The following is an 18185-nucleotide window of genomic DNA, read 5'->3' as shown; positions in this document are numbered from 1 at the left end:
TACAAATAGGCAGGCGATCAACCAAACGACCACTGAGGGTTAGATAATATTCCACGTAATAAATTATTATCAAGTAAAGCATTCAAGGATTTTAAATAAATTCACATATACATATTCAACATTCCTAGAATTCTAACTCCAAATGAACATTATCATACTTCTATCATTGCACAACAAGTAATAGGCTAAAATATGGTTTTAGTCCCTGCAAATATGCCTCGTTTTGGTTTTAGTCCCTGTAAAAAAAATTGTTTTTGGTCCCTGCAAAATTTTTTGTTTTTGAAAATAGTCCCTGACCCCACGTTTGTGATAATTTGCATACGTGGCACATTATAACTGAACCAATTTTGTAGTTTTTGGTCCCTGCAAAATATTTTGTTTTTACAGGGACGAAAACCAAAACGAGGCATATTTGCAGGGACTAAAACCATATTTTAGCCCAAGTAATATATACAAGTCCATAATTTCACGTAATCACAACATTCACCAAATTTCACCAATGCACATATTCATCACGTCACATATTCAAGTATGACACATTTCACCAACTTCAAGTGCATGCAATGTACTAAATAATTTTAGTATGAGTCCACTAATATAATAAACATCACCAATTACGTTCTTCACAAACTAATGTAATAAACACCACCAATTACATTCTTCACCAAAAAACTCAATGTGACTATGAATGCATGAACTTTCAATTAAGGACCCGACAATGCACAAATCACAAAACTATATTATATAATTTACACCATCATATAATATCTTCACCAAACACCACCATTTGCATTATTAAGTATTTACATTCATACAAACAACAAGTCATAATTAACAAAAGAGTCATCATCATATTTATCATCAACAATTATCACCACAAGGAGCAACATCGTTTCTCAAAACACAATTTACATAGAAGACGAGCAATCAACCACATCATGCTAACCAACATATTAAACATTCATCATTCATAGATTCATTCTTACTGCAACATGTTATTATAAATACAAAACAATGAGACTTGATGACATTTATGGACCTTCAATTTAGTCCATAAACTATAAATATATTTCAAATAGTCCTTACACTATACAAAATCCGTCAATTAAGTCATTAAAGTATATGTAAATCAATCCATTTGGTCCCACCTATCTTAATGCTAGGGACTAAATAGATGAATTTCATATATTAAAAAAAGAAGATGAATTTAATATAATTTTAGGACTATTTAATATATTTGTATAGTTAAAGGATTAAATTGATAAGATGTTGATAGTTCAGAGACTAAACCGATGATGATTTGTTAATTTGAGACACTAGGTCGGGACTAAATTAAAATGTCCATATGGTCTGTTTGATAAGACCAATAAACTAACTTATAACTTATATAAGCTTGTGTGACAGAAAAACCATGTTTAATAATGGTCATTTTATTAGAAACTTATAACTTATTTCAATAGCTTATAGTTTATATTTTTTCATATACTTTTATCTTTGTTGTTATTATAATTTAATATTTAAAAGAAAATTATTTATTATAATTCAAACTTAAAGATCCGACCCACTAAGCAAACTCCAAAGGTTTATATGAAGCAAAAACCCATAAACGAAACAGTAACGACGCCGTATCAATGGCTTCTTCTTCGCTCTTCCATTTCCTACTACATCACCAAAAACGTTCCCTCTGCACCAAAATCTCCTCTTCGAAATGGAAAGTAAAACAAGTAACAATCTCCAACTTCAACGATTCATTAGAGGAAATCAAAACCAACATCTCAAATTCCGATTTTATCGCCATTTCTATGGAGAAAACTGGTTCTTCTTCCACTACTCCGTGGCACCGTGTTCAGCCTTTCGATACGGCGGAAACTGCTTATCTGAAAGCTAGTCAGTCTGCTCAGCGGTTTCAGCTTCTTCAGTTCGCTGTCTGCCCGTTTTCTGTTACAGATTCTAACAACCTCGTTGCTCATCCGTGAGTTCTTCTAACTACAACACTCATAACCGTTTTTTAAGTTGATTATTAGAATATTTATTATTAGAAAGTGTGAATCATAGTATTAAATAAGAAATGCTACATGAGCATAGCTCAGACAATGCATTGTTATATGCGGAGGCGGGTGCGGGTTCGAACCCTGGACACCCCATTTATTCACCTTAAAAGGTGAATTCTAGCCACTAGACTACTTGACAAAAAAAAAAAAAAAAAATGCTAGTTTTTGTTGAATAAACCTGAAAGAATGTTTCAGCGCAGGCATTATTCTTGGACTAAGTACATTAGTTTTACACTAACAGCTTAAATGAGCACTATTTTAGTTGTATAATATCATCAGTTTCATAGGAAAATGCTAGTTTTCGTTGATAAACTAAAGTTTATCTGAATTGAGTCTCGGACGCTCACTAGTGTCACAGCAGGTTTCAGAGCACAGACAGGGGTACTTACTTACAAATTACCCACTAACAAAGTCTTAATGTTGGCAGAGGGAGTTGAACTTATGCTCTTGTGTGGTACGAACCAACTGCTAACCGCTTGTGATAGGAAATGATGGTTTTCTTTTGTTGTTATACCTTTTTGAATAAACTTGAAAAAATGTGTACATGCACAGTTCTTTCTTAGAGCTTAATAGACATATAATGATAGTACATTAGTTTTACACTGACATCTAATGTGAGTTTTTATTTTGTATTATTATGTCATCAATTATATGGACTATGATGTAGTTACAAGCGTGGGATGCCGTGAAGTAGTGACACATACACGATACTGACATTGATATGTCGAAACCAATAATACTTTGAGAAAATAAACATTTTGTTTTGTTGTAATACCATTTTGAGTAAACCTTACAGAATGTTTCAGCGCAGGCATTATTCTTGGACTTCAATGGCCAAAGACTTAAGTACATTAGTCTTACACTAACATCTTAAATGAGCAGTGTTTTTTGTCGTATAATATCATCAGTTTTATAATGTTAGTTACAAGAGTGGGATAGTATGTAGTGATTGAGACACAACATTGACACTTAACATGTCGACACCGGTACTAATTTAAAAAATAGAAGTAACTGAATATAACCATGAGTGTGTGACTGTGTCAGTACTGTCGATACCAGACAAACTTTCAATATGAATTTTCGGTCATGCATAGGTGGGATGACATGAGAAAACAATGAATTTTCATTGGATGTCAGTGTAAAATCGGGTTACAATGACGTTTCATATCTTTTAAATCCTTATTCTTGAGAATGTAAAAAGTTTTAAAGTTCACCTAATTTCTAATAATCACAAATGTTGATGATATTGATCCATAGCTGGCAGATACACTGGTTGTGATAAAAATTAATGACCTGGACTATTTGTTGTTTGAAAGAATCAAAGTGCAGTTTTTGCATTCTTTGAAATGAATTTAATGTTGCCAAACTTTCTAGTACTTAATTTATGCTTCACTTTTTCTTTGTTTTTTCAAAATTGTGTTTTTTGTGCAGGTATAATTTTCTTTTGTTTCCAAGGGATGAGTTAAAGCTTGGTATGCCTGCTTACAGTTTTTTGTGCCAGACGTCTCATTTGGCAACCATGGCTCGCCAGGGTTTTGATTTCAATGCTTGCATATATGAAGGTGCGAGGTTTTGTTGTACTTTGTGTTTTGTTTATGTTTCTAATGGGATGTTTTTAATTTTAAAGTAACTATTACCAGGAATTTGTATGTAGGTTCGGTGTTTGCCTTTGTAGGCGTATTTTAGATAGTGTTTTGTTGTTCTAGAAATACAATACTTTCATTTGCCCAAACTGGAACTGTTGTTCTGTTACCAATAAAAACTGGAACTGTTGAATTTCTGTGAAATTTATTTGGTTATTGTTTTACCTGCTGTTTAGTAATTATAGGGTACTAAGAAGAGTTTATTTGAACTTATCTTATCACATAAATATCTGTTTAAGTGTTTGGAAGAGCTTTTGATGATACGTCCTTAACCTTACAGGGATGTTTTTCAAAGTTTTTTTTTTACAGGGACGAAAATCAAAATTGACCCAAATTACAGGGACGAAAATCATATTTAAGCCTTTATAGAAACAACTTATAAAGAGCTTATGTAAAGTTTTCCCTCATTCTTTCTTCCATTAGAGAAACAACTTATAAGTAAGCACTTAATAAGTTGTATTAATTAAGCTGTTTACTCAAACTCCTCATGAGATTTGTTAACAATGTCACATTTATCTTCTACGGTCCTATGCTTATATTTGTGCTAGTTTGCTTTTAAATTTGACGAGCCAGTGAGCAAAAATAGAACTTTCATTTGTGTGTTTTCTAATGTTGTTTGTTTCAAATATGGATACTTTGGAGAAAGGAGTTGGGTTTGTGTGGGTACTGTATTTGATAGAAATGGTAAAGAGCAAGTGGGCCTTGAATATGGCCCCAAGCCCAAGACATGGAGGGTTTATGAAAGAAAACGTGGGAAAGGGTTTAAGAGGAGTGACGTGGATGGAATGATGCATGGGATGTATGGAAGGCACAAGACTTAGCATTATATGTAGGTGGTTAAAGGAGAGAGAGTTCAGCTAGCTAATCTTTCTGTTAGTTTGTGTATTCACTATACGTGAATTGTGGAAGCCTTTGTGCTTAGGGAATTGGTTGCTTGCTATCAGTTTGTTATCTTTGATAATTTACATTTTACCATATCTCCTTGTAATTGTCCCCTGCTTTCGTTAATACAATTACATTTCCCTTTTCATATCCATTTTTCTCTGTGTCTGAAATTGAGATCCATCGGTATTGCTGTAATGTTTTGTTGCGCTTGCAAGTTAATATCCATGCTACTTTAGTTGCCTATGTGATGTGAGTCAGTAAAACCTAAATTGGAAGGTTTTTCTGTCTCTTCTGGTATAATAGAAACTGAAACCGCCATTGATGAACCTTGAAGGTTGAAGTTTGTTACAGAAGTTTGTTAGAGGAGAGAGAGAGAGAATGAGAGAAGGAAAGAAGAGAAAATAGGAAAAATATATTCTTTGTATTGAATGAATCTGAGAGATACAAGAGTTTATATAGATGAAAGAGATAAGCTAGAGATATGTGACACATGTCACAATCTGATAGACTAGAGCTTAAGACTAGTAAGATAGTTACAATGTTTAGCCTCTATCTATATTATACTCTAACAGTCCCCCCTCAATCTCATGGGGTCAGACACCCTTAGTTTGTTTCTGAGCTCCAAGAATCTGGAAGCAGAGTGGGGCTTGGTAAGGATATCTGCCACTTGGTATTGTGCAGGTATGTGAGAAACAATCAAGTCCTTGCTGATGACCTTTTCTCTGACAAAGAAAATGTCAAGCTCCATGTGCTTTGTTCTTGAATGAAGAACAGGATTATGAGCCAGTGATACAGTGCTCAAATTGTCACAAAATATCTGAGGAATAGCAGTTGGAACTTTCAGTTCTTTAAGAAGAGATTGTATCCATAAAACTTAAGCAGAAGCTTGAGCCAGACTTCTGTATTCAGCTTCAGCACTGGACCTTGCAACCAGTGTTTGTTTCTTTGCCCACCAAGATATGAGATTTGGCCCCAAAAGTATACAGGCACCTGAGGTGCTTCTTCTATCATCTGGGTCAGAAGCCCAGTCAGCATCACAGAAGGCAGTTAGAGAAAGAGGTTGATGCATAGGTGCAGGATTGATAAGAAGATCATGATGAATGGTGCCTTTTAAGTATCTGAGGATCCTTTTTACAGCTTTCCAGTGATCCTCTAGAGGAGCGATAGAAATTGACAGACTTTATTAACCGAGTAGGAGATTTCTGGTCTAGTAACAGTAACATACTGTAGGCCACCCACTATTGACCTAAAAAATGTAGGGTCAGATACATGATTGGAGCCATACTTTGTTAGTTTTGTACTAGAGGCCATAGGGGAAGCAATTCCATTTGCATTTGCCATATTTGCCTTAACTAACAAATCTTGTATGTACTTTTTCTGAGATAGGAGTAGAGACCCATTTTCTGAATAATGCACCTCAATTCCTAAGAAGTAATCAAGCTGGCCTAGATCCTTTAGAGAGAATTCTGCATTTAACTTTTTAACCAGTTGCTGAATTAAGGAGGCAGAGCTGCCTGTGATGAGTATATCATCAACATAAACGAGCATGAAGGTACTGTGCTGATTTGCATGTAAGATAAACAGGGATGGATCACATTTACTAGAGCAGAAACCCAGCTTAAGCAGAGTGGATTTTAACCTTTCAAACCAGGCTCTTGGGGCCTGTTTTAACCCATATAATGCATTATTCAATTTACACACTAAAGAGGGATCAACAGCTTCAAAACCAGGAGGTTGTGTCATGTACACTTCTTCCTCTAAATAGCCATTTAAAAAGGCATTGTTTACATCCAGTTGTTGAATGCACCACTTGTTTGTGACTGCTAGTGTCAGCACACTTCTCACAGTTACTGGCTTTACCACTGGAGAAAATGTTTCTTTATAGTCAAAGCCAGGCATTTGATGAAACCCTTTGGCAACCAATCTTGCCTTGTACTTATTTACGCTTCCATCAGGGTTTTGTTTAGTTCTGAACACCCATTTGCATCCTACTGCTTGTCTGTCAGCAGGTAGAGGAACAAGAGTCCAAGTGTTGTTTTTCACCAAAGCTTCATGTTCAAGCTGCATAGCTTGCAGCCACTGAGGTTGTTTCATGGCTTGTCTGTACCCAGTAGGCTCAATATGAGTAAGGAGAAGAGTAGGATGCTTTCTTTTCCGAACAATTCCATGTTTTGCTCTTGTTGCCATAGAATGTGTATTATTAGGATGAATACGGTGAGGTTCAGCCTGAGTTGAAGGTTGACTAGGGACAGACTCAGCAGATATACTATGATAAGTATTATTAGAGTGGGAAGAGGGAGAAGGTGAAGGAGAATGAGTAGAAATAGGTGTGGGATTAAAGATAGGTCCAGGTGGGATATTGTGGTGATTTGAATGAGAAGAAGCATGAGTGTCTTGGATGCTATGATGATGATGAGATTGGTTGGACTGGGAAATATCAGTAGGTGTCTCAGGAAATGAAGAATGAGAACTGGTAGTATGGAGGGGAGTAGTAGGAGCTGATGATGACTGAGTTGTAGGGCATTGTTTGTTATTTAAGGGAAACAAAAATGAAGGTAAAGGAGTATGATCAGAACTGGTAGTAGGGGGTGAGGAAGACTGACCAGAAGTGAACAACTCAGAGTAGGGAAACTTGTACTCATTGAATATAACATCCTTAGAGATAAACATTCTGCCTGTAGGATCTAAGCATTTGTATCCTTTATGAGAGGGTGAATATCCAAGAAACACACACTCTTTTGAACGTAATTCTAGTTTGTGATTGTTGTAGGGTCTGGTAAAAGGAAAACATGAGCAACCAAAGCTTTTTAAAAATTTGTAATCAGGAATTTGAAGATGAAGCAGGAAAAATAGGGATTTGTTGTTGAGAATGGGTGAAGGCAACCTATTAATAAGGTAGGTGGCAGTCAAGAAAGCATGATCCCAGTAGTGTAGAGGTAGTTTGGCATTGGCAAGAAGAGTTAGGCCAGTTTCTACTATGTGCCTGTGCTTTCTTTCGACAGAGCCATTTTGATGATGGGTGTGGGGACAGGTAAGTCTATGTGTAATCCCTAAAGTTGTTAAAAACTGAGTAAAGGGACGAAATTCTCCACCACCATCAGTTTGAACGGATTTAATTGGGAGGTTATATTGAAGTTCAATCATAGTTTTAAAATTTTGGAATGTGATGAGAGTGTGGGATTTTAGCTTAAGAGGAAATATCCAGGTATATCTAGAGTAAGCATCAACACAGGTTAAGAAATAAGAGTAACCCCCATGTGACTCAACAGAAGCAGGACCCCACAAATCACAAAATATGAGTTCAAAAGGTTTATTATAGACAGTTTTGGATGAAACAGAAGGTTATCTGTGAGATTTACCCAAACAACAAGCTGAACAAAAATCTGTGAAACTTTTATTAGGCAATTGTTGATTACACAATTTCATAACACTTCTAACCACCTCATGATGTGGGTGGCCAAGTCTGTTATGCCAGACTTTATACAATGAAAGAAGATTAGAACTATCATTGCTGCGCTAGTATGGGTAGGAGTGTACACACTTCCATTATTACATTGGGACCTAGATAGGGAAAGACTAGAAGGAGAAAAACAATTATTTGAGGAAAGAGAAGAAGTGGCAACAGAACTTGAAGAAGCAGTTCTTGACACAGAAGGCATATATGGCTGATCAAATTGGTAGAGACCATCATCTCCCAGATATCCCTTTAGAAGGATCTTAGTAGAATCCTGAGATTTAACATAGCAATGTTAGAGTGAAACTCAAAGAATACATTATTGTCTTTACAAAATTGACTGACACTAACAAGATTTTTGGTTATTGAAGGGACATGAAGCAAATTGTTAAGAGTAAGAGTAGTGTTAGGAGAGAAGGGAGAAGGGAAACTCATTGAGCCTATGGAGTTGATAGCCAAACCTTGACCGTTGCCAATATACATCTGGTCAGAACCTGAGAATGAGGCAGCATCCATGAGGTTATTAGCATCAGGAGTTACGTGATGGGTGGCACCAGAGTCAGGGTACCAACCATTGTTGAATGAGTTAGAATTGGTGGACTCATTTCCAGTTATGTAGGCTTGAGGAGCAGGTGGCCGAGAGTTGCCAAATTGAGGAGGAAAAGGAGCTCTGGGTGCACCATATGAGGGGTTCCTCTGACCAACACCTTGCATCCAAACATTTGAAGGAATACCAAAACCACTTGCAGGACCATAGCCACTTCCAAGGTTACCTCCAAAATTTCCACCAAGACTACCATATCCTTCATACTGAGGAGGAACAGAGAGCCTGTGATAGCAAATACTGGCATCATGACCAGTCTTATAGCAGATGACACTGAATATTTCCTCTGCCAGAAAAATTGAACTGCTGATCAGGATAAGATCCAGTTTGAGGTTGATCGTGACCATTCTTTTCTCCAGAATTTTCAGCATGTGTCAAATTAACAGAAGCAGTTTCTACTAACGCTTTCTTGAACTTTTCATTGCGTGCCTCTTGAGTAAGAAGCTGAGATTCTAACTCATCCAGAGAAATAACTTCTGTTTGACTATTAACAGTGGCAACGATTGGATTGAATTCCTCAGGTAAAGCCTCAAGAACAGTTTCAATCAAATCACGGTGAGACACAGGATCACCTATAGACATGAGAGACTCTGAGATTGAACGAATACGAGTGATAAACTCAGCAATCGAGCGCGTTCCTTTTGTAATTGTTCTAAGTTCAGAACGAAGTTGTCTTGACCTAGTATGCATCTGAGTGTAGCAGTAATTGTGAATTTCGTCCCATACCTGATGCGAAAACCTAAGTCGAACAAAACGCGATAGTAGAGAAGACGAGATCGTGGAAAGAATCCACGTACAGAGCAACGAATCTTGCTCTTCCCATTCGGTATACGCCGGATTCTCAATTCCAGCCTCACGCGCCGCGTCGTTGAGGAAAACCGGTGGGATCTGCGGTGAAACAACGTGACGCACCATTTTTGTGCCGCGTAACACTCCTTCTACCTGTTGCTTCCATTGGAGATAGTTCGTTTCGTCGAGTTTGACGGAGATGACTTGTTTGAAGTTCTTCGAGGCCGCAGCGGTGACGCGTTGCGTCTCAGAATTGTTGATTGGTGATGAAGGCGAAGACATGGTTTGGATCGAAGAAAAAGCTCAAGATACCATAATAGAAACTGAAACCGCCATTGATGAACCTTGAAGGTTGAAGTTTGTTACAGAAGTTTGTTAGAGGAGAGAGAGAGAGAATGAGAGAAGGAAAGAAAAGAAAATAGGAAAAATATATTCTTTGTATTGAATGAATCTGAGAGATACAAGAGTTTATATAGATGAAAGAGATAAGCTAGAGATATGTGACACATGTCACAATCTGATAGACTAGAGCTTAAGACTAGTAAGATAGTTACAATGTTTAGCCTCTATCTATATTATACTCTAACATGGTATGTGTTAAGGCAAGGTGAAAAAGAAAAAGAAGGGTTACCATCATGTATCAGTTCCTTAAGCTTATTTTGCCATAAATTCAAAGTAGTGATTTCTCACTTGCTGGACACCTGAGCAGATAATCTCGGTGACTACATACAAAAATGTTTTAGAATTCCATTATATACAGAAAAATGTATGTTATGCTATGTGAAATGTGAATTGAGGGTCTGTGGTTCTGTTACTTATATCCTAAGACCTATGATCCATTTCAATTTGTGTAACAGGTATATCATATTTATCTAGAGCACAAGAGTCAGTTGCTAAAATTCGTTTAGGGACCAGTTCTCCATCTCTTGGTGTGATGAAATCTTCTTCACCTCCTACTGTTGCTGATACAGTTTTTATTGAGAGGATTAGATCACGGATTAAACATTGGAGAAATACATGCAAAAACTCGGGCACAAAGACAAGCAAAGATGGTAAGAAAATCTTTAGTAAATTTTGTACAATGAGATTTTTCTTAGGTTCTCCTTTTATTCTTTATCACTCATTTTGTGCAGACGAACTTATCAACTCTATTAGGAATATTATCTCGGGTAGTGAACAGTTCAAATTAAGACCGTGCTTGAATGTAGATGTTTGCAGTGACCGCCAAGTGCAACTAATTCTGCAGGTACTTAATATTGTTGTTACTTCTTTAATTTGATTGATACAACTTTGGGTCCTGTTTGGATAAACCACTTAATTAAGTGCATATATAAACTAGTTTTATAACAAAATATAAAATAAAGTCAAACTGTTTTCATATAAACTATAATTTGTTTTCATAAGCTCTCCTGAAGAGCTTATGAAAATAACAGCTTAGACACGTCATAAGTTATTTTCATATGTCCTCCCTAACAATATTGCAAGTGATTATGCGAGTAGATAAGCTCAAATAAGTTAATCCAAACAAGCCCTTGATCTCTTCACAATAGGTAGAATTGAATTAACATTTTTCCCTATTTCTTTCTTACTCGGGTTTCTCTGCATGTAGATGGTAGTAGACTTCTCAGATGACTTGCTTCCTTTAGTGATACCTTCAAAGGGTGGGACAACTCAGGCAGTACGTGTCGTTTTGACGAAATCAAGAGAAGATAAGGAAGTGTTGGAGGTAACAAGAGTCTCTCTCTGCTTGTCTCTTCCTCATTAGGTTTTACTTTGGATATAACTCTAGATCTGCACTGCAGAGAGAGCTTCGTAGTTTGGAAGAGGAGGAGAGCAAGAAAATTCGTGGATTTCGAGAGGTGATCGATTTGATTTCCGCTTCACAGAAACCCGTTATCTCCCACAATTGCCTTAATGGTGTTTCTCTTAAATGGAAATCTATCAACTTAGTTCTAGTTTACTTTACTCTCTTCCATTTATTAACTCTGATTTGATTTATTTTATGTAGACTGTACACTTATTCATTCAAAATTCATCGCACCACTGCCATCAGAAGTAGATGAATTTGTGAGCTCCTTGTGCAAAATTTTCCCCAAAGTAATTGACGTGAATTATTTATTGAAGAAAAGTGGAACCATGAAAAAAGTGACCAACATCCGTAATGCTTTATCCTACATGAATACTCATTTCCTTGCACTAGTTGAAATGGAAATTCCTGACCAAGGTCAGTCACTCTACCTCTTGCTGTCCAATGCAAAATTCAGAAGTTTGCTTATTGATTGTTTCATCCAAGTCATCTTGCAAAAATTGTGGAAAGCAGCATGCAAATCCTTTCTAACTTGCAGAATTTTGATTGCATGCAGTCAGCAATCCCAACATTCATACATTTAGCACATCAGTGGCAGTTGAATCAATATTAGACGGTCACCGATGTATTGACTGTACATATGCATGGGATTGTGACTGGTGACAATCTGAATACGAAGTTTTGTTCTTATTGCTTTAATAATTTCTGTCAACATGATATAAAGTTAATTTTACTAGCTGCTTAGTCTTTCTTTCTGTTTTTGTTTTGCTTACAGATACAATAAACAAAGGCAAGATTGATGGTCTTGATGCTTTAAGGCTATCCTACTTATTTATGAAGCTCTGCTCTGTATTGAAAATTTCTCCTGTTGTAACTGAATCTGGAAATAGGCAATTGGCCCCGCAGCTTGAAGACTTCACTAATGTATTCCATTCATGCTCAGCCAATATCCAAGAATCATCATGTAACGAGGATGTTAGTGTGTGGACCAATAATACAAGAAAAGCAAATTGCGAACATTTAGTATTCTTATGGGGATTTAAGTTTGGTATGACGGCCGGCATGTTGAAGAGTGTTCTCCGTGAATCCCATGACATCTTTTTAGAAGAGTTTGATGTTAAATTCGTGGACAAGAGTTGTGCCTTTGTCGTTTTCTGGGAACCTGGCTTGTCGAAAGATTTTCTAAATGTAATGAATGATGAACAAATTAGTGGGGGCTTAAAGGAATTAGTATCAGATGGCTTGAGGGTAACAGGTTATGAGACCTATAGAACAATGTGTAGGCTAGGTTTGTGGGAGATAGATCTTGCTGAGTCTTTAGAGAAATCCTTGGAGTGTTCTCTCAATGATACAGATATTCATAGTGAAAGAAAACCAGAGATTCCATGGTGTAATGACAATGTAATCAACTTGGATGATCTTTGATGTTGTAGCTAACCTATTCTTTGAATTTGGTTTCTATCATTTGTTCATTGCAAAGAACCGGGCAATTTTTGATGTCATCTTTTCAAATTTCTAATACAATCTTGGAAGGTAGGAATTGTAATTGTTGTACAAATTAGTTTAGAATGTAACATTATGAAGAGTTGGTTCTTATGCTGGGTTAGTTAAAACTCAAAATGCTACCCAAAGAATATGACGTGACAAAAATAATTGATAATATTTATATTTATTCACAAAGGAACATTTAAGTCAATTTCTTAATTTTAGAGAGTCCGGGTTTGCTCTATTTATCGCTCTATTTATCTACCCTCCATTTATTTTTCATTTATTAGAGACATAAACACAAGTGAAAGATCAATGTGCCCCATTTTAATAAGTGGATTCCACTAATAGGTTTCACTAATCTTCCATTTGTGTCCAATTCTCTCATAAATATATGAGAGAGGAAATTGAGAGTAAATAAATGGAGCAAACCGAAACCTGCAACGAGTGCCTATGATTTCAAGGATTAATCGAACATTTGGGTAAAATATCAAGAGCGAAAATGAAGTTTGACTCTAAATAAAGGCTAATAATATCTTGAAAGCCTACTTCAAAATTTTGTTCGCACAAAGACCGATTGAATTAGACACTAGTCTAGTTCATGACAAAACCTTGATGGCTTTGGTTTGGATGCCTCTCTTTTCAGTCTAATGATCTCTCTCCCATCCTTCCTTTGCCATTTTTTTACCGTTGTTCTATGCATCAATTGCTCAACCATTAAAATAAGTTGATCGGAAGATAGCATCCAATAAAAAAAGCTGATAAGAACGTATCATTTGATAGGTTTTGTGCAATGGGAAGTTGCTTCCCATTACTTTCCGATAAATAGAGTGACTTTTGAGTAAAACTTAGGGATCCATAGAGCAATTCTCCCTTTTCTTTTGTAGAAGTTTTTGTTGGTTGTGCGTGTTTCAAAGAGTGTCAAAAATCAATTGTGGTGGGTTCTACTTTGAGGAAATTGTTCAATAGAAGTAGCTAATAAGATCTACATGTTATTAGGAAAAACATCTCCCATTGGAGATCCTCTTGTAATCATGTTTTCTCTCATAAATGAGCCTTCAATGTAGTTGTGCTTGGTAAATTATTCTAAGTTAAAAATTCATCAAAACAACTATGATAAACATCATATTCAACACTTAGCAATCATTCACATATCTTCATATAATTATATCAAACTATCCACAAAAGATTTGCCATGTATTTGGTCTTTAAAGATTATTTTCGACAAAGTTCATCTCTCATTTTACAACTTTAAAATAATTGGAACAAATAAATCAAGACCAAGAAAACAAGATCCAATGCCTCAACTATGTATACACCTAGACTACATATGAGTGCAGTAGAGTATACATGTGCGTTTCACCGGCTAACTACGACAAAATCAATGAAATCACAAAGTTATGACAAGTTCGTATCATATTTGCAAAAATGGCCAACATTGACACTTTTTAAAGCAAAGTAACTTATCCAAGTTTAAAAACCTACAATTCAATCTTAATCAATCATATAAGCATGAACATAGACCAATTGTAAATTATCAAGCATTAGTTCCAAGTTTAGCCTAAATCCGTATGATAAAATCCCAAGTTTCATACCATTTATAAAATCCAAGTTTTGATCAAGTAGAATATGTTCCAGCAAAAATATGAATCAAAACAGAAAAATAACACATCATTTTAAACTCAAACACCTCAAGTTCAATCGCCAAAACATAGCTTATTTCACGTAATCACTTAAAACAACATTTTAGCTCAAAAACCCGTTTTCTCCGATTCAATTCCACCTAAATATTTCTCAAGCCATCAACACATTCATATTCTCAAATCCATAATTACATACTCAATTATTCACTCTAAATACTTCATTAAACCCAATATTAATTTTGAGGAAGTTTCACGGTTCATAAAAAAGTTGTGCTGAAATTTCATAAAAATTCACTATGACCTACGTGTAGTAATTTGACTATAACTCAAGTTCTAAATATCATTTTGGAATCAAACCAACTCCATTAGAAATTTAACATCCTTACCTACAACTTTCATGTTTACACCTAAGACCAATTCTGTACCGATCAATACCAGATTTCATTTGAAATACAAGGGTAGAGATGAAAAAGTAAAAAAAAAAAAAACTTAACTTATTCAAATTTCACATTCATTCAAAATCATCACAATCAACAACAACAACTCAACTTACCGAAAAAGTTGCATTTGTAAAAAATTCATACCAATCCACAGAATTCTTTGAATTTTGATGTAATTCATACCCAAACCATGAAATGATCTTAAGAACAACAACTAACAATAACCAAGATTAATCATCATGGATTCAACCAGAAATCAACAACTACATGTCATAATTCATCATCAACAATTCAATTATCAACAAATTAACATACCCAAACATATCACTAAAACAAGAGCACGAATTTCAACAAGCAAGTTCATAATAATCGCTTATCTCAAATAAACACTTATGCATCAATTAAGCTCCTAGAATCTCTATCACCTCTTGTTTCTTCAAGTCTTCTCTCTTCTAACCCTTTTTTTCATTCTCTTTGAACTTTCTCTCCCTACCTCTCTCAAAATGTTATATGAAATGAACAAATGATACTAGGTGACCTAATTTCCTCAAAGACTAAGGTTTAAATAGGCTCACCACTATTGGGCTTAACCCTTAATGTCTTAATGGGCTCAACACACTCACTAAACAATTCAAAATGTTTCTACTCGCTTAACGCTAAAAATAGTAATAACGGTCACTTACCGACTCTTAATTAATTACTCCACTTTCTAGTCGCTTAATAAAAAGAAATAATATTCTTACTCAAACCACTAAAAGTAACTCTACGTGGTAAAATCACTAATTTACCCTTACCCACAAAATGACTAAAATACTCTTCTAACACTAAACCCGTCAAAATACACACATAAGCAAATAATCACATACAAGTATAAATAAACACATATAAAAACAATTAAAATAAATTTAACGAAAATCGGGTTGTTACACTGGTATCATTGGTTTAACCGTTGCTAGACAGTTTCTTATGGATTCAGATTTATCTGTGGCGATAGTTGATAAAGGTCTTTCTTATTCTGGTGCAACTGGCGCATGTATTGCCTATTGAATGTAATACAAAGCGTTCCCAAATGTCTTTTATTAGACACTGATTGAATATAACAATCAGGTGTGTCAGTGTCCATGTATGTGCTTCAATATAACAATATTTTAAAGTATTACCAAATGTCTTTTATTAGAGACTGATTGAATTGAGTTATCTGAGTTTATCGATTGACATAAACAACAGTGATACAGTTTGAGAGTTTATGGAAATAAACTGGTTGAGAGAGAGTTGATGGAAACGATTTATGATATGTCCGTAAGTTGTTTTAAACTTATTTCAATAAGTTCTCTAATATTTGCAACTTATAGTACAAGCGCTTATGTATAAGCTTACATAAGCTATTTTAATAAGAAACGCTCAAATAGATTTTGCCATCTAAAAAAGTTTAGTGGTACAACTTGTTGCACACTTGTCTTAGAAATATCCTGTTGCATGTACACTTTCTAAAAAATCTTAAACAAACTAACATCCAGAATAGAGACATTCGTTTTTGATACTTAAACGAGTCTTGCGTTTACACATCATTTCTTTATAATTTTTTTTAATAATATTACATAATAAACACTTAATCCCTTCAACCCAACACTTCACACAAATGTTTTAAATAAGATCCATTAATCACATATCAATACTTTTATATCATTACATTGTTCAAAGATTAGAGCTCCACATTAAAACATTGTTCCTATTAAGTATTCAAATTGACATTTTTGATTCACCGAATAATTGATGTATGTGGTTTATAATATAGACCACATACATTATTTATTAAATAAACTTAAAACGTAATTGACGAAACTTATAATTTCAGAGGATAATTGTCTATTTACTCAAAAGATAATTTTACCCTTTACTATCACTAAAGGTTGAAAAAACAATGATAAGTTAGCTAAGTAATATTAAATTATTAGAATTGTGTGATATTAACTCCTATCTAAGTGCAAAGGGCAAATACATAACACAAATATAGTGATAATAATGATTCTAATTTTACGAATGGCTTTTAAAACTTGATAAATTTTTGAACTAATTTATTATTTATTACAAGACCATGGATTTTTTTTTTAAAAGAATGAGACCATGGACTTTATACATTATAAATAGATCAAATCATATCTTATCATTTATATGAAGAGGGGAAAAACATGGCAAAAATTCTAAAGTTTGTTTATGTTCCAATTTTATATTTTTCCATACTTCTTGTCCTGACAATATATGATCAGGCTTATTTCAATGATCCTCGTCCTTGTGTTAGTGATAAAGATTGTCCACGTCCAAAATTCCAAAAGAGTAATGTTAGGTGTCGTAAAGGCTATTGTGTAAATTTGGATGGTTAATATTTATATTAATGATGAGTTATTGCGCTAGCAAAATAATTGTATAATATTCCTTATTTTGGAATATTCCACAAGTAATCAATTAGTTTTTGTGCATGCATCAAATAATTGTATTTTTTTTCTTTAATTACATCAACCTTGAAGTTGTAATTGTGTAATCTAAAATGATGGCAATGAAAACTTTTCATTGAACAATATTTTACCTTTTTTAAGTGAGTTTTTTTTTGTTTAAAAGTGATTTTTCGTTCTAAAATCCGTAAAAATAAAAAATAAAAAAATAAAACTATCAAAGAGACTAACGGTTTGTTTGTTTCGGTTTTAAAAGAATTAGTGCAGGCTTAAAGGAGTTAGTATCAGATGGCTTGAGGGTAGCAGGTTATGAGACCTATAGAACAATGTGTAGGCTAGGTTTGTGGGAGATAGATCTTGCTGAGTCTTTAGAGAAAGCCTTGGAGTGTTCTTTCAATGATACAGAGATTCATAGTGAAAGAAAACCTGATATTCAATGGTGTAATGACAATGTAATCAACTTGGATGATTTTTAATGTTGTAACTAATCTATTCTTTGAAGTTGGCTTCAATCATTTGTTCATTGCAAAGAACCAGGCAATTTTTGATGTCATCATCTTATCAAATTTCTAATGCAATCTTGGAAGGTAGGAATTGTAATTGTTCTACAAATTAGTTTAGAATGTAACATTATGAAGAGTTGGTTCTTATGTTGGTTAGTTAGAACTCGAAATGTTACCCAAAGAATATGATGTGACAAAAATAATTGATAATATTTATTTACAAAGGAACATTATAGTCAATTTCTTAATTTTAGAGACGGGTCTGGGTTTGATTCATTTATCTACCTTCCATTTATTAGAGAGATAAACAAGTGAAAGATTAATGAGCCCCATTTTAATAAGTGGATTCCACTGACGGGTTTCACTAATCTATCATTTGTGCCAAATTCTCTCATAAATAGACTAAATTGAGAGTAAATAAATGGAGCAAA

At 34.7% G+C, this 18185-nt stretch overlaps 1 protein-coding gene and 1 long non-coding RNA gene across 2 annotated transcripts; one reads left to right on the top strand and one right to left on the bottom strand.

Moving 5' to 3' along the window:
* The first annotated feature begins 1567 nt into the window (after positions 1-1567).
* On the top strand, positions 1568-12712 carry LOC112416806 (poly(A)-specific ribonuclease PARN-like). The gene is made up of 8 exons (XM_024771569.2): positions 1568-1972; positions 3483-3613; positions 10284-10478; positions 10560-10672; positions 11036-11152; positions 11229-11343; positions 11435-11650; positions 12009-12712. Exons 1-8 carry the CDS (start codon positions 1632-1634, stop codon positions 12656-12658), a joined length of 1878 nt encoding a protein of 625 aa, XP_024627337.1. The 5' UTR covers positions 1568-1631; the 3' UTR covers positions 12659-12712.
* Positions 12713-13894: 1182 nt separating this feature from the next.
* On the bottom strand, positions 13895-15329 carry LOC112416807 (uncharacterized). The gene is made up of 2 exons (XR_003007311.2): positions 15227-15329; positions 13895-14088 (listed from the first exon to the last, which is right to left on the bottom strand). It is a non-coding gene; the product is annotated as an uncharacterized lncRNA (long non-coding RNA).
* Between the last annotated feature and the right edge of the window lie 2856 nt (positions 15330-18185).

This window comes from Medicago truncatula, chromosome 7 (assembly GCF_003473485.1).
Source record: "Medicago truncatula cultivar Jemalong A17 chromosome 7, MtrunA17r5.0-ANR, whole genome shotgun sequence".
Taxonomy (NCBI): Eukaryota; Viridiplantae; Streptophyta; class Magnoliopsida; order Fabales; family Fabaceae; genus Medicago; species Medicago truncatula.
Note: the sequence above shows the minus strand (reverse complement) of the source record. Positions and strands in the feature narration are given on the sequence as shown.